At 40.0% G+C, this 23,551-nt stretch overlaps 1 protein-coding gene across 1 annotated transcript in view; it reads left to right on the top strand.

Annotated features, from left to right (window-relative positions):
• The first annotated feature begins 7,464 nt into the window (after positions 1-7,464).
• pid1 (phosphotyrosine interaction domain containing 1) overlaps positions 7,465-23,551 on the top strand; it is a 77,341-nt gene continuing 61,254 nt past the window's right edge. Inside the window, exon 1 of the mRNA XM_041803012.1 lies at positions 7,465-7,599. Coding sequence (XP_041658946.1) covers positions 7,570-7,599 — 30 coding nt within the window. The 5' untranslated portion in view covers positions 7,465-7,569. The remainder of the gene's footprint in view (positions 7,600-23,551) is intronic.

The raw sequence follows: 23,551 nt of genomic DNA, 5'->3' as shown, positions 1-23,551 counted from the left end.
TTACAGTCTATGATCTGAACAATGAACTGCTTCCATAGCACTGAAGAGTTGGCATTAAAGTGTTGTTAAAGGGATTTTACCAAATGTCTATGGGGAATATGTATGGTGAATTTCACTTCTGTGACCAGTGGAAAAAGTGAGCAGGCACTGTTGAGAGATGAACCAACCAATGTCAAACAGGTTGAAGATGGACCAATCATGTTTGCTCTACCAGTTTGTGCTGTGCTCTCTCAAGAGAGTCCCTAAATTCAGTGTTCATACACACATCCATTCAGTCGACGTCCAAGCCCTACAACTCCAACTCAACTGTATGTGATAGAATGTTTGCCACTTTTCATCAGTTTTGCACAATTTATGCCAATTCATGCCACTTTGCACCATATTTGCCACATTTTTTTCCTTTACTTGTTCCCCCTAATTTTTGACACTTCTAACACATTTTGCCACTTAAATCCCAGTACTGCCACTTCTTAATTCCAATTCACTATCTTTTCTGCCCATTTGTTCCACTAAGACATTTTTGTCACGTTTAAGCCCTTTCCAACACATTTCCTATCTGTTGTTGTCTCTGTTGACCCATTTTTGCCATTATTAACCATTTTCCACCACTTTTTACACCCATTTTTGCCAGTTTAACCCATTTCTGCCTCAGTAAACCAAATTTTTACCACTTTTCAGTTTCATTTTACCACCTTTCCTGCCCATTTTTGCCACTCCAAACCCATTGTTCCACTTTTTAAATCTAACTGACCTATGGCTAAGCCACGCCCCCTCCACTCACTCGGACAAACAATGAACATTCAGTCACAGGCGCTATTGCAGTTGTCACAGTAGGAGACATTTCACAGGAGGCCATTGATGATTTTTGGAGACAGAAAGATCACATATCATCTAGAAGTCACCAAAAGGGTCTAAACGACACACTGGAGGGATATATTAATCATTTTATTGTCGAGAAGGTCGATAAAAAGCTTCAGTTACAAGCCAAAATTTACAGGTCCCAGTGCAAACGTGATAAACCGCATCTCGTTGCCATCACAATCTCAGACCACAAGATAGAGGATCAGCATCAAAGTGCCACTAAAGTTAAGGTTTTTGGCTCAGAATGTGAGAAAAATATAACGGCCTTTTTACCATCTTTACCAAGAGTGTCTCTCCGGTAGTTAGCTACAGTATTTACATTGACTTACTCAGCATAACGTTTGCCAACCTCTGTTATCTCGGCTATTACAGATAAGTTAACGACGCTAAGCACCAGGAGTTAACGTAAGTTTAACTAGAGCCCTTTGGACCACAGCTAACAATGATGTACGATCACCACAGAATAAAAACTAGAACAAAAAATGCCAATGAACTCCCAACAAACAACGTGACACAACAAACAACGCAGCTAGGAGCTAACGTTCGGCTAACTTTAGCTAACGTTAGAGATGTTAAAGATAACTTTATATTTCTTTACAGCAAAGTGACAATATGCTGCCTCAAATACGATGTTGGCTTACCTTAGAACAGATGTTGTTAATTTTATCCACGTTGAGTTGATGTTGTGGTCTACCGCAAAACTTTTATCCACAGAAGACACTTTTCTCAGTTTAGATGTGGCTTAGGAAAGGGTAAAAAATACACTCCATCACCCAGCCTCTCAGGATACCTTGTGTTGGAGTCGCATGTACCTCATGGACACTGTTTGACCATTTTTAAACTTAAAATCTCAAAAAAAAAAAAAAAAAAAAACCTCATAAAACCGGACGACAAACGACTTTCTCCTATTCATTTCAATGGACGTCCAGGCAGCCGATGTCCGAGTGTATTGGAGTGGTATATGCACTGTGATTGGCTCATCGCGTTTGAGGGCACCACCTTTTCCACCCATTTCTGCCATTTATATGCCAATATTGACAATTAACCCCTTTAACCATTTTTTATGCCTGATTTTGCCTCTTCAACAAATTTTTTGTCACTTTTCCCTATATTTTGCCACTTGATCTAATATTTTGCCACTTTTAACCAATTTGTGCTACTTTTCAAATCCCATTTTACCACATTTTCCTCAGTTTTTTTTTTTTTTTTTTTTTTGGACATTTTTAACCTCTTTTAATTTTGTTTAAGAAAAAAACAAAATACCCTTTTAAGATGGCCATATACTACAGCACAAATGAACAAAAATACATTTGATGCTTTTATAGAAATGGTTGTTATCTAGGTAAAACAAAATAAAAAAAGGTTATCACAGATTATTTTACTTAAGACCTTGACTTTCCTGACCTCCCTGGGCCCCCAGTTTGACAGGGCCCCAGAAAGCTCTCCTCCCTTATAGACGTCCTTGTCTTTACATTATTTTTCTTGAATGTGCATGTCTGTGTTCAACCACCTTCAGGCACAGAGGGGGTCCCCAGTCTCTGGCATCTTTATCTTGGGGGGGTCACAGGCTGAAAAGTTTGAGAACCCTTCCTTTAAGTGAGTGTTTACGGGGCCCCTAAGCTGTTTGAGGCCCCAGGTCTGGAGTCCGCCTCTGCCCCAAATGCACTCTCCTTAAAGGGACAACACACACTGAAATCTCTGGAGGATAATGCCCTACTATTGACAAGTACTTTAAACAACCTAACACACAGAAATATCCCTATAGTGGTCTGAATGAATTAAAATATGTTCCTATTCTTGTATTTCCCACGTTTCTTAGAGGCAGCTGAGGACTAATTCCGTGGTGAGTTGCTCCGGTCATGCTCATTCTGATCTTCTTAAATGTTACAAAAACAGGCTGCTTCAAAACATCAGGTCTATTTTTGAAATCAGACTGGGGAAGTGTGACCTTGTTTCCCTGTTATCCTTAAATGAGGTGAAGGAGTACATGTTCATTTGTTTAAAATGAGGACTCGGTGAGTTTTACTGATTTAAAATAAAATATTTTGAATATTAGGTGATAAAGAAATGAAACCTTCATATATGAAGCAGGTTATGTAAAGATGAAGTCCCTGATGAACGATCTCACGTTGAGCCAAACCAAACACGCACTGACCCTCCAGGGTAAAGGAGGTCAAAGTTCAGAAACGAGACATCCAGAGCCTATCAGCAAAGATGAGAGTCATCAGTAACATTTGGTTGGCTCTGCTCTGAGCATCTCTGAACACATAAAGTGGCGTGACTCGGCGGTGGCGGTCTGTATTTAGAGATGTTTACATGAGGAACATGTGGACAAAGTCTGAGGTCACTGAGGGTGTTCACTTTACCAACACTCCATAAAAAGTCGTTCCCACGGCTCATGCGTCTCTCAGCTGGCTATATGACCTTCGGGCATTGCAGAAAAACAGACTCCCACTCCTTTGCCTTTTTTCTTTCGTGGATGTTGTTTACACTTCCTGCTCCAGCAATGTGATCATTTAGCCTCAAACCTACAGAGCATCAAGCAGTCATGGCTGACTTAAAGGAAATTCGTCTCTCTTTTAACCTGGTCTAATCCTCATGATTGTGACAATTATGTCTCATTAGGTTGGGATTCATGCCAATGCTAAGTGCTACACGGTATTCATCCTCCTTACGCTCTCCACCATCTCTGTGTTACAACCTTTGCACATGGAGTTGGTTTTCTTTCATCCCAAACAGCAGCAAATTATAATAAGATAATAAGAAATATATTTTTCTCATTTGATCAAGTATTAACCCAATTCCAAAAAAGTTGGGACACTGTATAAAATGTAAATAGACCCATCTAACACGAAACATCTCAAAAAAGTAGGGACAGGGTGGTACTAATGAAAATCAGCCAGTGGTGCATTTTGCAACTAATGAGGTTAACTGGCTGAGTCTCTCCGAAGTAAAGATGGGCAGAGGTTCACCATCTGTAAAAACAGTGTCTACTAGGGTTGTGGTCTAGAGCAGTGGTGTTCTACATGTCTATCCTTAGGACCCAACACCGCCTCCTTTATGAGATGTTCCTGTCCACATTTATATAAATGTTCAACAATCAAACACACCTAATGAAAAATGCTACATTTTGGACCCTTAATGCAAAGGGGGAGTCAGGATGTTTGAGGGTCAGGGGAGAAAATTATAAAAAGGCACCTGCATTATGTTGAGGGGCACCAGAACACAAAAAGCTATTAATTATCTAAAGTGAAATACGTAGTGGGACATCCTGCTGAAGATTTAACATTGTTTTTAACCATGATAATACCTGCTACACTTCTGAAATAAAATAGATGAATTATGATATATTTAACCATTTATCTCCCAAAGATACACAATGAGGAAGTCAGGGGGAAATGGTCTTCATACCAAGGAGCCTATAGCATGTAACTGCTTATCTCCACTGTCGGACATGCACACTCTTGGGTTTAGTTCAGTAAAAGGACACTAAAGATGGCACCATTAACCTCATAAGAGGGCACTTTATCATGTTTATTTACCATCAGGGTCAACTGACGGGGCACTTTATCATGTTTATTTACCATGGGGACATCTGACAGGGCACTTTATAATGTATAATTAACAATAGGGTCATCTGACAGGGCAATTAATCATGTTTATTTACCATAAAGGGACATCTGACAGGGCACTTTATCATGTTTATTAACCATAGGGTCATCTGACGGGGCAATTAATAATGTTTATTTACCATACAGTCATCTGACGAGGCACTCTATCATGTTTAATTACCATCAGGGTCAACAGAGGGGGCACTTTATCATGTTTATTTACCATCAGGGTCATCTGATGGGGCAATTAATCATGTTTATTTACCATACGGTCATCTGACGAGGCACTCTATCATGTTTAATTACCATCAGGGTCAACTGAGGGGGCACTTTATCATGTTTATTTACCATACGGTCATCTGACGAGGCACTCTATCATGTTTAATTACCATCAGGGTCAACTGAGGGGGCACTTAATCATGTTTATTTACCATACGGTCATCTGACGAGGCACTCTATCATGTTTAATTACCATCAGGGTCAACTGAGGGGGCACTTAATCATGTTTATTTACCATCAGGGTCATCTGACGGGGCAATTAATCATGTTTATTTACCATCAGGGTCATCTGACGGGGCACTTTATCATGTCTATTTACCATAGGGTCATCTGACGGGGCACTTTATAATGTTTATTTACCATAGGGTCATCTGATGGGGCACTTCATCATGTTTATTTACCATAGGGACATCTGACGTGACATTTCATTATGTGTATCTACCATAAGGAATTCTTAAAAAGAAAATCCAGGACAGTCACCTTGAATTGAAACGGCAGCGGCTAAATTTGAACACATTTCACCTGTTGTTCTTGGTCAAAAACTCACACTGGGTCAGATCAGATGTTTATGAAAAACAAATTAAAACTTTTGCCACAGATTCTTAATTGGATTGAGGTCTGAGCTTTGACTGACCCATAAGTATTAACATTCTTTTGTTAAAGCCTCCCCAGTGGAGCTCTGGTTATATTTTCGAAGTTACTGCTTGAATCTAAGCTTCCACAACAGTATCAAAATTGATGCACACTGAGTCCTTCAGGGTATCTATGATGCCTACAAAGCCGACATGCTTCCTACAGGGATGCTGCTCCCTCTAAGATTTACAGTGGGAATGTTGTGCTCCATTTTATTTGGTTATTACGCATACGGCCATTCAGATGGTGTACTGTACGCTGTACGTCCATGAAACCTCAAAACCTAGAGGCCTACACATGTAGCTCCACATACCCCTCCTAAATAATGTAACAATGCTGACCTCCAGCTGTGTGATTGGTCAGCTGGGTATCACTGGGTGACTGCCCGTCTCTAATGTCTACAGACATATTGTGTCTGTAAAATCAGTGTCTGCAGATGGAGATACCACCATTCAGATCTACTTACTGACATCTGAAAATATCCCGCGGTCATTTTATCACAAACATCGCTCTAAAATTCTGAATTTTGTCTTCGATCTCAGAATTCTGATGTTAATCTTAGAATTCTGACTTTGTTCTAATAATTCTGACTTTGATCTCATAATTCTGACTTTGATCTCAGGATTCTAACTTTGAGCTCAGAATTCTGACTTTATTTTAAATTTAGACTTTGATGTTGAATGCTAGCCTTGATCTTGTAATTCTGACTTTGATCTCAGATTTTTTCTTTGATCTCAGAATTCTGACTATATTTAAAATTTAAACTTTGGTCTTGAATGCTGACCTTGATCTCTTAATTCAGACTTTGATCCCAGGATTCTTACTTTATTTGAAATTCAGACTTTGATCTTGAATTCTGACTATGATCTCAGAATTCTGACTTTAATTTTAGAATTTTGTCTTCAATCTCAGAATTCTGAGTTTTTTTTTAATCTAGACTTTGATCTAAAATGCTGGCCTTGCTCTCATACTTCTGACTTTGATCTTGAATTCTGATTTTGTTCTCATAATTCTTTGATCTCAGATTTTAACTTTAATCTCAGAATTCTGAACTTGATCTCAGATTTTTACTTTGATCTCATAATTCTGTAACCTGGTATGCCAGATGGATTTGTTTCACACAGCCATCTGGAAAACCTTCGATATACAGCGTTTGGGAAAGGGCAGAGCCTTTTAAAAAGAAACTCAGCGGTTGATTGGATGACCTTCTGTCTGTCACATATTTACGGGCCAATCAGAGCAACATAACACATGACGTTGCCACTACCAGGAATAAACTCCATATACAGAGGTGTCAAGTAACTAAGTACAAACACTTTGTTACCTTACTTAAGGAGAAATTTTGGGTATCTATACTTTACTAGAGTAATTATTTTTCAGCCTACTTTTTACTTCTACTCCTTACATTTTCAATCAATTATCTGTATTTTATACTCCTTACATTTTAAAAATAGCCTTGTTACTCCTATTTCATTTCAGCTTGTTTTCATTCCAGCTTGTCATCGTTTAAAAAAACACAAATAAAACCCCCAAAACCTATCCAGATAAATTGCGCCATCCAGATTTTTACTTTAATCTCAGAATTCTTACTTTAGTTAAAATTCAGGCTTAGATCTTGAATTCTGACTTTGATCTCATCTTAATTTCAATTTCAGATTTCTGAGATTAAGGCAGACTTTTCCCTGAGTCTGAAAAAAAAAGCTGTGTGTCCTTTTTTCAGTGGCCCCTATCTTCCTCTGTACTACAGCCTATTGGACGTTACCTGGAGGGTCAGACTGATTTCAAAGGGCCCTGGGTCTTGGAACCTAAGCAGCGACCTGTTAGTTCATCCTGTCACCAAAGCTCTCTGATATAAAATACTTTCAGTTCCCATAAAGCATCTCGGCATGATTTTTTCCACTCTGCTGAAGATGTCAGCCATCTATAAACTGCTGGTTGAACCCTCGTTTCCTGATGTACCTGAACGCAGCAGTACATACAGTCATAAACACAGACTAAGAGCGGACAGCTCTCCCTGCTGGTCACTCCAAAAACTACAGCCAGGCGGAGCAACACACCATTCATTACCGAGCAGTCCAGATTGAAGGAGGACGGAGGGGCCAGCCGTGAAAGCGAACAGATGTGAACGGGACTGGGAAAAGAGAAGAAGCTGCAGCAAACACGGAGACTCTCTGAGCCTGCTAACATGTGGCAACCCGCGACCGAGCGACTCCAGGTAAGAAATGAAGCGTTTAGTGTCGACATGGCCGCGGTGAATAAAGCGTTCAGCCGTGGGAAACCCTCTGTGCTGAGCATGGAGAGCCTTAGCACGGGTAGTGGGCAGCTACAGATGTTCTCCCCGATGCTGTTAGCTGTTTATTAAACGCTAGGAACAGATTAAAGGTATCTGAACGGCTCTCAGCTAACCTGTCTGTCTCTGTAGGCTATGATGTGCGTTTGGTGATGCGTCTAAATGCTCCTGTTCACGTTACGCAAGCACGGTGCAACAATTTGTTACCTCTGCTGTTTTCTGGTGTCAAACTATCATTGAAAATGTTCCTAAACGAAGAGGACCTGCGTTTTTAAGGGATGTAAAAATGGTTGATTTGGATAAGAGGTCTTTCCCAGCCAACACTCCACCGTAGTGAGAGTACTGCAGGCCCTATCGTGCTGTTGTCACTTTGTTTTTCCTTCATTTTGTCACACCAGCACTCTCTCTGTCAAACAGCTGAAAAAGGCCAAGCTCTGGTGCCGAACCTGCCTCCTGTGAGCTGTTAAGAAACGGCGGAAAAAACAGCGTTAATGACACGTAGTTTGATATCCGAGGGGCAAGCCGTGCACCGAGCCTGGCTTCACGTCTCCTGCAGACGTAATGCTCTCCAGATGTCGGCCTAAGGATTGCCTGCCAAGTGAACTTGCACAATCCCCCCTCTGCTGCCCAGGCGTCAAAAAAGATGGAATCAGGAATGATTCAAACCAAGATGTTCAGATGTGGAGGGAGCCTGGGCTGCTCTAACTGTTCCCATGAACACACATCTGCACGGTTCTTTGATTCAGTGAGAGGGACCGCTGTCAGAGCTCAAGTCGAACCACTTTGTGCCACTTCATAAAGAGCTGGTGTTGATCAAGGGTTATCATTCATCTCCACAGGACAGAACTTTGGGCCGCCACGCTTCACGTTCAGGCTCAACAAGTGTCAGGAAGTCTCCAGATACCAGCCATCTGACTTATTGAGCAGGACTGCTGTGTGCCCAGTTATTGAGTAAATCCTTCTAGTCAAAAACTAATCAAGAACTAACCAGAGGAGTTAATCCTCTGGTTTATGAAGGGCCCCTTACATTGCTGTTAACAATGTCTATTATATATTTATATGGACACCAAGAGACTGCGCTTTAGTCCTGTGTCTATCCTCGCACAGGGTGATGCTGTAGATGGGTGGTAGAGATGTCCATCTCTGCCTCTTTCTGTATGTTTAAAGAGTAACTAAAGCCCAGAGTTCCAGCTGAAGTTCAGAAGTGAAGTGAAGTGCCTTTATGACATCACAAGGCTCTATCATGTCATAAGGCGAGGGTGTCAAACTCAGTCCCAGCAGGGGCCAGATTCTGGATTCAGGTCTAACCTGAGGGCCTAACAGGGTCACCTTTTTAATCATAAACTGTCAACCTTGTTTCTCCGGTAATGAAATATGAAAAAAAAAAAAAAAAACTTAGCACTGATGATAAACAATTTTGACATTTAAAGAGATGAAAAATTAAGTTTAAAGGCTCACAATCTGAGAAAAGTAAATTTATTAGTTCAAAAAGGTCAAAACATGAAATTGAAATTGAAAAATAATGTTTTTAATGGCAAATATATTAGAAAGAAAGACAAAATCATGAGTTTAAAAGGTCAAAATATGAAATAAAATTTGTAATCATGAAACTAAAAGTCAAAATATAATTAAAAATTTGAAATTGTGAGTCTGAAAGGTCAAACTATGGGATTGTGAAGTCAAAGTTTAGAGTTGAAAATATGAGGTAAAATACAAAATAATTGGTTAAAATGGTCAATATCACTTAAAAATTATAATTATGAATCTTGAAGCTCAAAATATTATGAGAGTCAAAATTATTAGTTGAAATGCTCAAAGTATGAAATAAAAAGTCAAAATCCTACATTTGAGTCCTAATCGTGAGATGCTAAATTGAAAATTTGAAATTAAAGCACAAATTAATTTCTTTGCCCACATACCTGACTTCTTATCTAAATATTTTTGCTCCTTACTTTTTCAGATTGTATGACTTAACAAGGATATCTTAAATCATCAGGATAAGTTCACATTTTAATACTTGAGGAAATCTGCAGACCTCATACTGATGGGCCAGTTATAACAGAAATATGAGAGCATCTCGGGGGCTGGATTTAACTGTTCCACGGGCCGGATTTGGCCCCCAGGCCTTGAGTCTAGATGCATCCTGGACGCCTCCCTGGTGAGGTCTTCTGGGCAGGTCCCACTGGGAGGAGGCCCCGGGGAAGACCCAGGACATGCTGGAGAGACTATGTCGCTCGGCTGGCCTGGGAACGCCTTGGGATCCCCCGGGAAGAGCTGGACGAAATGGCCAGGGAGGGGGAAGTCTGGGCTTCCCTGCTTAGGCTGCTGCTCCCGCGACCCGATGTTAGAGAAATGGAGGAAGATGGATGGATGGATGGCCTTGAGTTTGACACCTGTGTCATAAGGGCTGGAAGGAGGGGGGATAAGACATGCCCACTCCCTACTGTCCCTTATCAGCCACAAAATCGGTCTATGCTGCTTTTTAGATTTTATAATTAGCCATAACGTCATAGGCATTCAAGGTAAACTTACTACAAGCAACCAGAGGTAGAAACCATGGTATATGGGCATGGAAAAAACACTATTTCTCATGTATTTGACCTTGTTTGAAGTAAAACGTGTATGTGGGATCTCAGTCAACAGCAGTACATCACCCACAATCTAAGAGTATCACAGCGATGTGCCAAACTTTAACTTTCAATCCAATACTCCTGCTTTGGCTGTCATATTTCAGCAAAAGATGGTTTAAATTTGGAAATGAAGGTATGAAAATGTGATCATGTAGAAGACATTAGTTTTTATATTGTCTACCTAATTCTTGGAAAACTATGATTTATTCACAATCTCTGTCAACAGCACTATATTACTAAGGTTTGGTATTATTTGGGTTTTTAACAAAACCGGTTCTAAACTGATACTTTAAAAAAAGGTACCTGAATTGATACTTTGAGTAGGAAAAACAAGATAATGATCAGCTCAAAAAATACTTTTAGAATTGCAAATGCAGCTTTAAACTAGATAGCAACAGATAGTAATGTATTTAATCTTTAATTTAAAAGAAAACTCACACTAAACAATTTAAATGGATCCATTAATAAAACCATACTAAACTCTACCAACAACTCTACCCTAGGGATGGGACGGATCCGATCCAATATTGGCATCAGGTGCGATATGGACGTAATTAATAGATCAGATATCTGATCCAAATCCATCCTACAGTTTGTGGTAGACCATGAATGCACCGCAGTCTAACACGAGTCAGTCTGTGTGTAGCTGAGCTAGTATTAGTTAGGATGTTCTTAGTGGTATAGTTACCTAGTTGATTAAACGTAAATCTATATTTAGAATAGTCAAAACTAGTCTAACAGAACACAAAGAAGAGTGGGTGTGACGTTAACCTGTTAATACTCTCTACAGCGTGGCTAGCATTGAGAGCTAGCACCGCCTGCCTTCGTTCCTCTTTGCAGATTAATATCGTGCTTCGATATTTGGCCTCTTTTCACTTCGGGTGAGTAGTCATACGTGAGCTTAACCCTCGACAGCCCACATACCACTTTATTTCCATTTACTACTTTGGAAAACTGTCGTACCGCGGTCTTCCTGCTATACGCTAACAGCTTAGCCACCGCCAGGCTTCTTATTGTTTACATCTGGTGAAGGGTCAGAGAGGAAGGCTGCGGCCATTAACTAAAGCTACAGCGGTCTCTAGTGGCGGGAGGCTCATTAAAGTGCATTATAGACAGGGATTTCAAGCCTGTGTTCATAAAAAATGATAGTTAATTAGCTTACTAATAAATATTTATTTTTTAGTAGTAGTTTTTTTTTTTTTTCCTTTTTAATAAGAGGAGCTGGGCGGTTTACTACAGCCTCATGTAACCTCACACATCATACCAACAACAATAATTGTTCTTAGGTAGAGATTCATTCAGACAGGAGTGTTTGTTTACCTGCTTTACATGTTTCAGCTACTTCCTGTAGGAACTATCTCACAGAAAACATAAAGACAATGTAAAGGCAACCCTCAGTCATCACCAGTTCCACACACTTTTGAAGAGTTTGCCAACTTTATCCTATTTGGCAAAAATGGAGGGAAAAAGGCCCCAACATCCACAGCTTCACTGACATTCTGTCCTCTACTTTTGAAGATGATGTCATCCAAGCTTATAAAACATACGGTCCTCTGTCAACATCCTGCCTGGATATGACAGTTTCTGAGGAGACAGGAGACATTTAGCACTGACTTTACAGCTCATCTCACTGGCTGGTACCCTGTACTCGAGCATGGTTTCATCCACATCACCCATGACACCAGCCTTAATGGATTAACGTAATCAGTGTTGATCATTCTTTTGTTAATTTTGACCATTCACCCTAAGGAAAAACTTGTCCTCTCCTCATTACATCAGTAAATTTAACACTTGTCACACACTATACGTTTTTTCTACCTTAAGAGCATCAGTGTCTGGTGGAGATGTTGACTAGGATGGACTGTGGACCGCTGATTTGTTTAGGAAACAGTGTTGCTAGTTAGTTTGGGCTCCTCTACTGCTGTGTATTCACATATAGCATTATAAATGGAATAGCATTATGTTTGTGATACCAAATGTTTAAACTTAAAAACAATACCGATAGAAACATTCAGTATTTGATACTGGTTTGGATAAGTGAGTCCTAGAAGGAGGCTTGTTTTGTCTTAGTTATTAACAGCCTGCAGTACAGATTAGGGGTGTAACCATTCATCGATCTGGAACGATATATCGATTGTTTGAGCAATGATTCAGTCAAATCGATTGAAAGTATAAACATTGATATTAATCGCCATTTTTAACCTTACGCTGTTATTTTGAAAGTTCCCCCACGTGCTTGGCTATGACAGTTTCCGCCCATCCACTAGTCACAACACCGCTAGGCACGGACAGCAGGTACTGGCTAGCAGCCAAGAGAATATCAATATTATGTTTTTTCCTTTATGTGAAAAGTAACAGATTGTGGTAAATGGGTTCACAGTATCGTCTGATATCTAAATTGAATTAAATCGAAATCGAATCGTGGCAAACTTCGTGACATCGGCAAATATCGAATCGTTGTTCTCAGAATCGATATTGTATTGTATTGTGATGAAACTGGTGATTCACACTAGAGCTGGGCGATATCTTGAGATTTTAATTTATATCGATATATTTCTATAGGAGATATGACACCGAACAATATCATTATATCAATATAATTAATTAAAATACTTAAACGCGAGTCACCATTTAGCCTACTTCTCTTGACTCTGTGCTGCTCTTTGTCCTTCCCCACCTCCCTTACCCTCCGAAACTTCATGAAACTCAAAAGCCCACCCCTCCCTCCACCTCCGAGACCTCACGAAACTCAAGGACCCACCCCCTCCCCCTCTCACCACAACAACAGAGACAACATGGAGACTGCTAACAAAACGAGTGTAGTCGAAGAGTTAGTCGGTAAGAAGAAAAATAGCGGCCCTCACATTGGGAAATCGTTTTGTTTTAAGACATAAGACGATCAGCTAATTATTGTTTTTTTGTGGAGAGTGCCCCAAAAAAAAAGTCGCAACTAAAGGTTCAAGCACAACGAATCTCCATCATCATTTTCAGCAGTGGTACAGGGTGCAGTACGGACCAACTTGTGAACCAAAGGCAGGAGGAGTCATAAAGTGTAATGAGATACAGATTTATATATGATTTAATACACTTAAATACACATCGGCCCCTCGCTTGGCATCTGTGTAACCATCGCAACACGTGGTAGTCTGTGCTGATTTTTTCGTTTCGTGTAAAGAAAGATAAGCTGGACAGATCACCACCTCGCTAGCTGCTCACAATGCCCCAGTGCAAAAGCAGAAACCCAGAGACAGCGTAAATTATGTGATTTTTTTATGTGGAAAAAGCGGAAGGAGCTGAATTTCCGGTTACGTCTTCTTCTACGCCATCTTTTCTTCCTGGTCGCCATTTCTTTGTGACAGCAGCGCCCCTAACAGGCACATATTTCCTGTTTTGTGAGCTTAACACAGAGAGGCATATCTGTTATATTGCCCATGTCAGTTTACTTTGTTTATTAAAACAAAATATTTGAATGTTCAGGACTCAGGGGCTGTTCACAAGAGAAAGCACTTTTAATAGAAAAAACTACCAATCTCAGAGAAAATCTACTTTGTCAGATGTAGTAAATGTTATTTGTGTTTTGTATTATCTCTTTTTACATTTTGCTTATTTGCACAGCTATATGTATTTTGTTTTGCAGAGAAGAAATTTACTTTATATAACTATTACTTTACTTAGGCTATTACTTTAATAATTTCCTTTATTTCTTGATTAAATTTATTTAATTCTTCTTCTTATTATTAATTTATATACAGGTAGTTTCTTTTCATGTAATTAATGTATATGTCAACCTATGCAACTGGTTCAATAAAAGACAGTATTCAGTTCATGTGGATTTAACTCAAAACTGAATCTGTTTTTATTCCTTATTCACTGACAAATATATTGAGATATGTATCGAATATTGAGATATAGCTAATATATATGGAGGTATACATTTTGGTCCATATTGCCCAGCCCTAATTTAAACCCCTAGTACTGATACAAGAGAAGTAACAGAACAGATACCAAAAGAAGAAAATTTACTAAACTAAGTTTAAGTCAAAAATGATAGAATTTAATTAAAATATTCTTTGTGTAGTAAACTTAAACATTATTTATTGTTATTAAGGCCTGACAATCATTATTTTTTTCTCCAGTGTTGTGTGTTTAGTAAACACGGTACACTAGAGTAGGGATGCACAATATTGTCGGTATGGTGTCGGTATCAGAAGATATTAGCTTTAAAAGGCAAATATCAGTATCAGCAGATATCAAAATTTCTGCCAATATTTTGCCTGTGTATTTCAGCATATATCAACTTTAAATTTTGTCCATATATACTAATAAATTATTGGAGTTTTAGGCTGAACCAACAGACCTATGTCAGTAGAGGTTTTTTTCCCTATCCTCCTTCTTTTAACTTTAAAGTGTTTTCTTTTTAAGGACTAAATTTTGTTTCCTTGGTCATCCTCAAACCTTAAAGTGTGTCCAAAAAGACTGAAATTTCTTGTTGGAAAAAACATTTAAATATCGTTATTGATATACCTGTTCAAAACAAACGGAAGAGACACGCTGAGAAAAATTTCTTGTTCTAAGTGGAATATTTGTTGTCAGCAGCAAGCTGCTTATGGAATAACGTAAGCAATAACATCGCTTGCTCCTGACGACAAATATTCCACTTAGAACAAGAAATTTTTCTCAGCGTTTCTCCTCCGTTTGTTTTGAACAGGCACCTGCACAGTCACCTGTATTTTCTTTCCCATTTCTGCGGCTTAAAACTTAGTTTTAGACTACACAAACACCTTCCTCACTGCCTTAATACGTCTACGGACAACAATAGTCTTACACTGGAGCAGCAAACGATGTTATGGCATTTTAATGCCATTTAGAAGGTAAACAAGAATCGCTAGAAGCCATGCCCCCCTGCTCCGACCGTCACCAGTCAATTTGTCACACTGGCAGCGGCAGACTAGCTTGCTAGCTAACGCAGATTAGCCACCAGAGCGATGTAAAACCAGCCTAATGTCATTTAAATGTTAAATTAAGCCATCTAAATTTCTAAATAAACAATGGATGAAAGAAATAGACTTACTTGTGGTGTAAGAGCTCCAGGTAAACTTGTTGTTGTCATGTATGGTCATGGTGGACTACTCCTTCAGCATAGAGCTGCACAATTAGAACAGGCAATAAGGTGATTACTGTTGGTGCTTTCTATTTCTTCAACATCTAAGATTATCCTGTCACACACCTCTACTTTCAGCACCCCTGAGATTTTTTTAGACTCGAAACATTCCGTAAAAGGATTTGTGCACACAGTCAAGTGCTAGATCTCACCTGCTTTTATCTGTGTTTTTAAACTGTACCATTTACAACTGTAATACTGTATTCCATGGGAAAACTTTCTGAATTTTAACAGCATTACAAAATGAATACCGCCCCATCCTGTGGTCTGTTTTTAACTTTGTCCCTGCTTAGCTTGGTCACACCACCATCTTGTGGCAATCCGCACAAATATTTAAATTTTCCCAGCCTGGGTAATATTCGACCAGTCCCTTCCTCCAGAGCCATATTTGACCTACAAACGGTACAGAACGACAGGCATGATGTCTGGGATCTGTGAGGTCAGAAACACTTTCAGATAAATGAAAAATGGCGTTCAGATCAATGATGACAACCAGCCTATCAGCTGCTTGGTCACTGTGGTAACGGCCATCCCTTTAGCCGTATCCTCCACCTCTATTTTAAGAGTTTTCTAGAGCTAAAGGAGGCCAATCTAGACTGTTTCATATCAACAATGTGTTTTTATTTGCTCTGACATCTGTCTATGGTAGACCCTCACTTCTGCTGTCCTCGGTTGCCATGGCAACACCCGATGTCTTGTTGCATTGTCTTCTTTTGCTCTGTGAATAGACGAGAGGAGGAAAAGAGAGAAGGAGGAGTGAGAGTGAGGTTCCTGTACGTCATAAAGTATGCTCTATCAGGCTGTTTTCCTCCTCCTGCCTCTGTCCTCGGGGTCGTTTATACCTCTTATTAACATACATATAATCCTCAATGCTTTGTGTGGACAACCTCAGTTAAAACAGTTTGATATCTGATAGCTCAGACTTCAGAAGTGGTCTAGGGTGTCTTTTGGACTGAATTGGTTGTGTACACAGTACACACTGGTCCACATCAGAGGCCGTCCCATCAGCTGATGTGATCTCCTGTATTCTGCCTGTAAACTAAAAGCTTGACTTTATGTTCATCCAGCCTTGCTCAGAATGATGGGAATTTGTCTCTTTATAGATGTCTGGATTATTTGTCGCAGCTCATTAGTAAGAACTGCTTATTTTTGCTCCCAAACAGCTCTACATTCAGCACCAGTTTGGCTTTTAAACAGTTTAAAAAAAAGGGAAACCGTCTCTTAAACAGGAGCTGGCTCCCTACAGTTCTCTTTGAAGCAGCTAGTTTGTTAACAACACACTTGAATAAAGTCATCATTTCTGTTAAATATCAATCAACCGTTATTTTTTACACAACAATTCATAAACCAAATCATCTCAAATAGTTTCTACTCTTTTATATGTTATTATTATTAATACCAACAACCTTCTACTCTCAGCTCAGCACTAAGAAACATTTAGGAACGTTACAGTGGATACATAACACCTCCTTTAATGACAAGAACCTGGAGCAGAACCAGACTAACTATGGAACCTAGAGCCAAACCAGACTAACTATGGAACCTAGAGCCAAACCAGACTAACTATGGAACCTAGAGCCAAACCAGACTAATGATGGAACCTAGAGCCAAACCAGACTAACGATGGAACCTAGAGCCAAACCAGACTAACGATGGAACCTAGAGCCAAACCAGACTAACAATGGAACCTAGAGCCAAACCAGACTAACTATGGAACCTAGAGCCAAACCAGACTAACGATGGAACCTAGAGCCAAACCAGACTAACAATGGAACCTAGAGCCACACCAGACTAACAATGGAACCTAGAGCCAAACCAGACTAACGATGGAACCTAGAGCCAAACCAGACTAACTATGGAACCTAGAGCCAAACCAGACTAACGATGGAACCTAGAGCCAAACCAGACTAACGATGGAACCTAGAGCCAAACCAGACTAACGATGGAACCTAGAGCCAAACCAGACTAACAATGGAACCTAGAGCCACACCAGACTAACAATGGAACCTAGAGCCAAACCAGACTAACTATGGAACCTAGAGCCAAACCAGACTAACTATGGAACCTAGAGCCAAACCAGACTAACGATGGAACCTAGAGCCAAACCAGACTAACGATGGAACCTAGAGCCAAACCAGACTAACAATGGAACCTAGAGCCAAACCAGACTAACAATGGAACCTAGAGCCAAACCAGACTAACAATGGAACCTAGAGCCAAACCAGACTAACTATGGAACCTAGAGCCAAACCAGACTAACTATGGAACCTAGAGCCAACCCAGACTAACGATGGAACCTAGAGCCAAACCAGACTAACGATGGAACCTAGAGCCAAACCAGACTAACAATGGAACCTAGAGCCACACCAGACTAACGATGGAACCTAGAGCCAAACCAGACTAACGATGGAACCTAGAGCCAAACCAGACTAACGATGGAACCTAGAGCCAAACCAGACTAACGATGGGACCTAGAGCCAACCCAGGCTAACAGTGGAACCTAGAGCCAACCCAGACTAACAGTGGAACCTAGAGCCAAACCAGACTAACAATGGAACCTAGAGCCAACCCAGACTAACACTGGAACCTAGAGCCAAACCAGACTAACAATGGAACCTAGAGCCAAACTAGACTGGTGATGAAACCTGGAGCAGAACCAGACTAACGATGGAACCTAGAGCCAAACCAGACTAATGATGAAACCTGGAGCAGAACCAGACTGATGATGGAACCTAGAGCCAAACCAGACTGATGATGGAACCAGGAGCAGGACCTAAATGATGATGGAGCCTGGAGCAGAACCAGACACATGTAAAGACCTAGAGCTGAACCAAAATAATGATGGAGTTTAGAACAGAACCAGACTAATGAAGAAAGGAACTGGGAGCTGAAGAAGACCAATGATGAGCCCAGAGCAGAACCAGACTAACGATGAACAGGCAGAAACCTGGAACAGAACCAGACTGATGGTGTACAGGCAGAAACCTGGAACAGAACCAGACTGATGGTGTACAGGCAAAAACCTGGAACAGAACCAGACTGATGGTGTACAGGCAAAAACCTGGAACAGAACCAGACTGATGGTGTACAGGCAAAAACCTGGAACAGAACCAGACTGATGGTGTACATGCAGAAACCTGGAGCAGGGCCAGACTAATTACGAACAGGCAGACAGGGTGGCAGTTTACACCTTTTCCCCTTTTCAAGTGGTTTTAAAATTCAGTACTGGTATTAACAGATTTTTTCTTGTTTCTCTCTCTTGAATCTCGTGAGTTGTTTGATAAAAATGTTACATTTTAGTTGAGAAAAACTAAACATTTCAGTCCAGTTGTAGTCCTATACTATTGTTACATTTTAATCAGACCATTTATCTCCTTGTCTAAATCTGGTCCAAATCATACTTCAGTTCTGCACCCTGATAAACCTGGGGTGCCTGTTTTCTACAGCCTTCTCCTCCCCTTGCAGAGGCCATTTAAGTTCAGACTTATTTCTCAATCTGTGGCTGCTGGAGCCTCAGATGCCTAGCTCAGTCATGAACCGGTTGGCGGGCAGGTTCGGCGTGATTACACTCACAACAACATGCTTCCTTTTTGACTCCTCCAGGCTACCAGTCCCGTTTTTCCCTCTGTCAGCAGCTCTCTCTTTAGCCGCGGTTTCCCCTTTTGACACTTTAATTCGTGTGACACTGACAAACAGGGCAGAGCGCATAAAGAGGCGAGGGCCTGATGGAGCAGAAATAAGCTGCTGAGGTCAAACCCGGTGAGAATCAGCCGCCTTCTTTGCATCTTCAGCTTGTTTCTGGCTGTCTTTATTTGTTTCTGTGTCCGGCCTTTTGGCCTGTCTGTCTGTCTGTCTGTCTGAGGTCGCTCTGTGACCACAGCTATGTTGTTGGGATGGCGGCCTTGGTGGCCAAAGGATCCACAAGCAGACTGGAGGAAATTTCCCATATTTCCCATGGTTCCCTTGGCACATTGTCTTTTTTCAGCCACCACACATTGGCCTCATGTGAACAAATGGCTTTTGGCTCACTGGTTTGGCTCTTTGTGTTTGATGAATGGGCAGAATTATCTGTTTGCAGAGGTTATCATTTTTCAAGGATTTGACAGAGACTGTTTAACAGTTTCTCTACTGTGTTTTTACACTGCATTCATAAAAACTGAAATTTTATATTGACATAAGTATTCAGACCCTTTACAACAACACTTGAAATTTAGCTCAGGTTCCCTCTATTTCTCTTAATCGTTGCAGAGATGTTTCTACACTTTGACTGTAGTCCACCTGTGGTAAATTAAACTGATTGGACATGATTTCTTCTCTATAGAAATCTTCACAGCTGACAATGCATATCAGAGTAAAAAACAAGCCATGAGGTCCAAAGAACTGCCTGCAGAGCTTGGAGACAGGATTGTTGACAGGCACAGGTCTGGGGAAGGCTACAGAAAAAATCTGCAGCGCTAAAGGTTCCAAAGAGCACAGTGGCCTCTGTATTCCCAAATGGAAGAAGATTGGCACAACCAGGACTCTTCCAAGAGCTGGTTGTCTGGCCAAACTGAGCAGTTGGAAGAGAAGGGCCTTAGTACTAGAGGTGACAAAGAACCTGATGGTCACTCTGACTGCGCTCCAGAGATCCTGTGTGGAGATGGGACAAAGTTCCAGAAGGAAAATCATCACTGCAGCCCTCCACTGATATGGGCTTTATGTCAGAGTTGATAGACGTTAGCTTCTCCTTAGTGCAAAACACGTTTCCTCTTTGTCAAGATAGGGTACTAAGTGTAGATTTGTAAGAAAAACCATGACTTTAAAAGACTGACGTCAGACTGCAACACAACAAATTTGAAAATACTGAAGGGGTCTGAATGCACTGTAACTTTTGCTCTTGAGTTTTACCTACACAGATTATTTCCTCCAGTCTTCTGTCTTCTTTTTTCCCCTTTCCTTCACAGACTTTTTTGAGTAAGTTCAGTACCCTGTCTTTGGGTCTTTTAAGTAGGCCAGGGCACTAATACTGAGATTCAAGAGAGTATTATCAGGTGAAAGTAGGTTACACAGGGATCAAGGATAGTGTTAGTTCTATCTCATATCCCAAACTTCAAAATAGTTGCATTTCTACCAACAAACAGATTGGTTTGTTGGTGGTTCAGGGGTTTATTGCTCGATAATTACAGATCATTTAGAGAATATTGTGCTCTGTTTCTGTTTGGCAGAAGGGATTTGGGATAAAACCACAAACTAGTGCTGCACAATTAATCTAACAGCAATTGCAATCATGATGTCAGGCTGTACAGCTACATACTCAAATAAATGGCCAAAAGTAAATTACTTTGATTTTTTACAAATATTACATTGTCTTGAAAGTGTACTACGAAAATGTAAGGTTTTGTATTTTTTTTTTTTCCATTCTGTTTATTGAATTTTCTTAGTTTATACAGTAAATAAAATATTACATACATTGACAATGACCCAATAATTCAACAAGTATGCACAATAACCAACAAATCAAAACAGGACCAAACAAACAGCTCAGGTGGATCCAGTTATACACAAAGATACAGGCGATTATCCAATATGCCTACAACAGGTCACAATCAAGGCTCAAGAAGCTCCCCTTACAATAATAGCAGAGAGATCAGGCCCAATATAATTCAAATAAGGCTGCCAGACTTTGTAAAAGTGGTCTTTCTTTGCATGTAATATGTTTGTAAGATATTCAAGAGGGACCAGTTCAAACACAAGTCTACTCCATCCTTTAACAGTAGGGCTCTTATCACTAATCCATTGTAACAATAGATTTTTTCTTGCGGCAAAAGTGAGAATGTTATACAATCTTTTGTTTGCTTCAGTGCTTAACCTCTGACTTGGAAGACCCAAAATCAAAGACATGGCATCCAACTCAAAATTTTTATGAAATATTTTCCCCATTTCAAAAAGTATTTCTGACCAATACTTCTGCACATTACCACATGACCATAAACAGTGAGTCAGAGTGCCTATTTCTGTTTTACATTTAACACACAGAGGGGAAAGCGATGGATTAAAGGAATGCCTGCGACTGGGAGATATATGAGTTCGATGTATAATTCTGAATTGGATTGACTTTGTTCGTGAGTATATTGAAATCTTTTTAGCATATTTCCAAATACTATCCCACGTCTCATCATCAATAGTCACTGATAATTCCCTCTCCCATACACCCTTAACCCTCCCAATAGGTGAGATATCACAAATTACCTTGTAGAGAGAGCTCACAGACACTTTCTCTGGATACTGTAGTAACATTTTCTCAATTACAGATACTTCAGGATGTTCTATAAGAGTAGTACTCTGGGTAATATAATGCCTTAGCTGTAAGAAACGGAAAAAATCCTGTTGTGAGAGCTGGTGTGCATTTATTAATTGTTCAAATGACATCAGACCATTGTTCTGAAATAAGTCCCCTAATATACTTATATTTTTATCACACCAATGCTGAAAACCAGAATCCAGTATGCCTGGCAAGAAGTCTGGGTTGTCTATTATAGGAGTAAACATTGAAGTTAACTTAGACCTTCCCTCTAGGTGCAGCACTAACCGCCACGCCTTCAAAGCATGTGTTATTGGATTAGAACAATTATCTGTAATATTCTTAAAACTCTTAAAGAATAGCATGTTCTGCAATTTACATTTAGATAAGGATGATTCAATATCCAGCCAGATACAAGAAGATTTGTTCTTTATCCATTCAGATATAAACTTCAAGTGAGTAGACAATTGGTAAAATTTAATGTTCGGCAAGTCCAAACCACCCATTGAACTTGGTAGTTGCAAAACAGCCAATTTGATTCTTGGTCTACGCTTGCTCCAAATGAAAGAGCTCAGCCAGCTGTTCAAATCCTTTAGAACCCTTTTTGAGAACAATACAGGAATCATCTGAATGGGATAAAGCAGTCTGGGCAATACAATCATCTTTATCAAGGCTACACGTCCCAGCCAAGAAACAGGAAGCGAGTTCCAATTTTCTAAATCTTGTCTTATTTTATCGAGTAAAGGAACAAAATTAGCTTTGTACATTTGGTGAAACGATGGGGTAACAAAAATACCTAAGTAAATAAAACCTGAGGGAGACCATTTAAATGGGAAAGATGGTGTAGTCTTGGGTATGGTGGTAAGACTTCCCAGGGGCATGGCTTCTGACTTATTTAAGTTGATCTTATAACCTGAAAATTTACTAAACCTGCTGATGACATTAATTAGTGCTGGCACAGACATCTCAGGATCACGTAAAATAACTAACACTTTATCGGCATATAAAGTTATTTTATGACAGAAATCACCAATTTGTAAACCATGTATAGAGGGATTCGTTCTAATGGCCTCAGCCAATGGCTCAATAGCCAATGCAAATAAAAGGGGGGAAAGGGGACAACCCTGTCGGGTGCCTCTATGTGTGCGAAAATAACCTGATTTGAGGCCATTAGTCAGAACTGCCGCTTGAGGATCATTATAAAGAATTTTCACCCACTTGATAAAGTTTAAACCAAGCCCAAATTTTCCTAAAGTGTAAAATAAAAAAGACCACTCGACTCGGTCAAAGGCTTTCTCTGCATCCAGAGAAAGCACCAGACCATCTACAGATTTTTGCTTAAAGGCTTGAATTACATTCAAGAGGCTTCTCATGTTGTTTATTGAGTTTCGACCCTTTATAAAACCAGTCTGATCCTCTTTAATTAGAAATGGTAAGAGATCTTCTAGTCGAGCCGCTAAAACTTTTGCGAGTATTTTCCGGTCTACATTTAATAAAGCAATAGGTCTATAAGATGAGCAGGACTCAGGACATTTACCTTTTATTAATATCAAAGATATGTTAGCCTCTTTAAGAGTTTGGGGTAGTTCTGCGGCATTGAATGAATGATTTAACATTCCCAGTAAGGGTTCCAAAAGAAGGTCCTGGAACTCTTTATAAAATTCACCACTGAACCCGTCGGGTCCAGGTGATTTCCCATTCTGTAAACTTTTAATAGCATTAATTAACTCTTGTTTTGTAATAGGACCATTGAGAGCATTTCTTTGCTGTTCTGTTATGGTTGGGAGATTAATCTGAGTAAAGAAA

This window comes from Cheilinus undulatus, linkage group 2 (genome assembly GCF_018320785.1).
Source record: "Cheilinus undulatus linkage group 2, ASM1832078v1, whole genome shotgun sequence".
Classification (NCBI taxonomy): Eukaryota; Metazoa; Chordata; class Actinopteri; order Labriformes; family Labridae; genus Cheilinus; species Cheilinus undulatus.
This window is presented reverse-complemented; position numbering and strand designations above follow the sequence as displayed.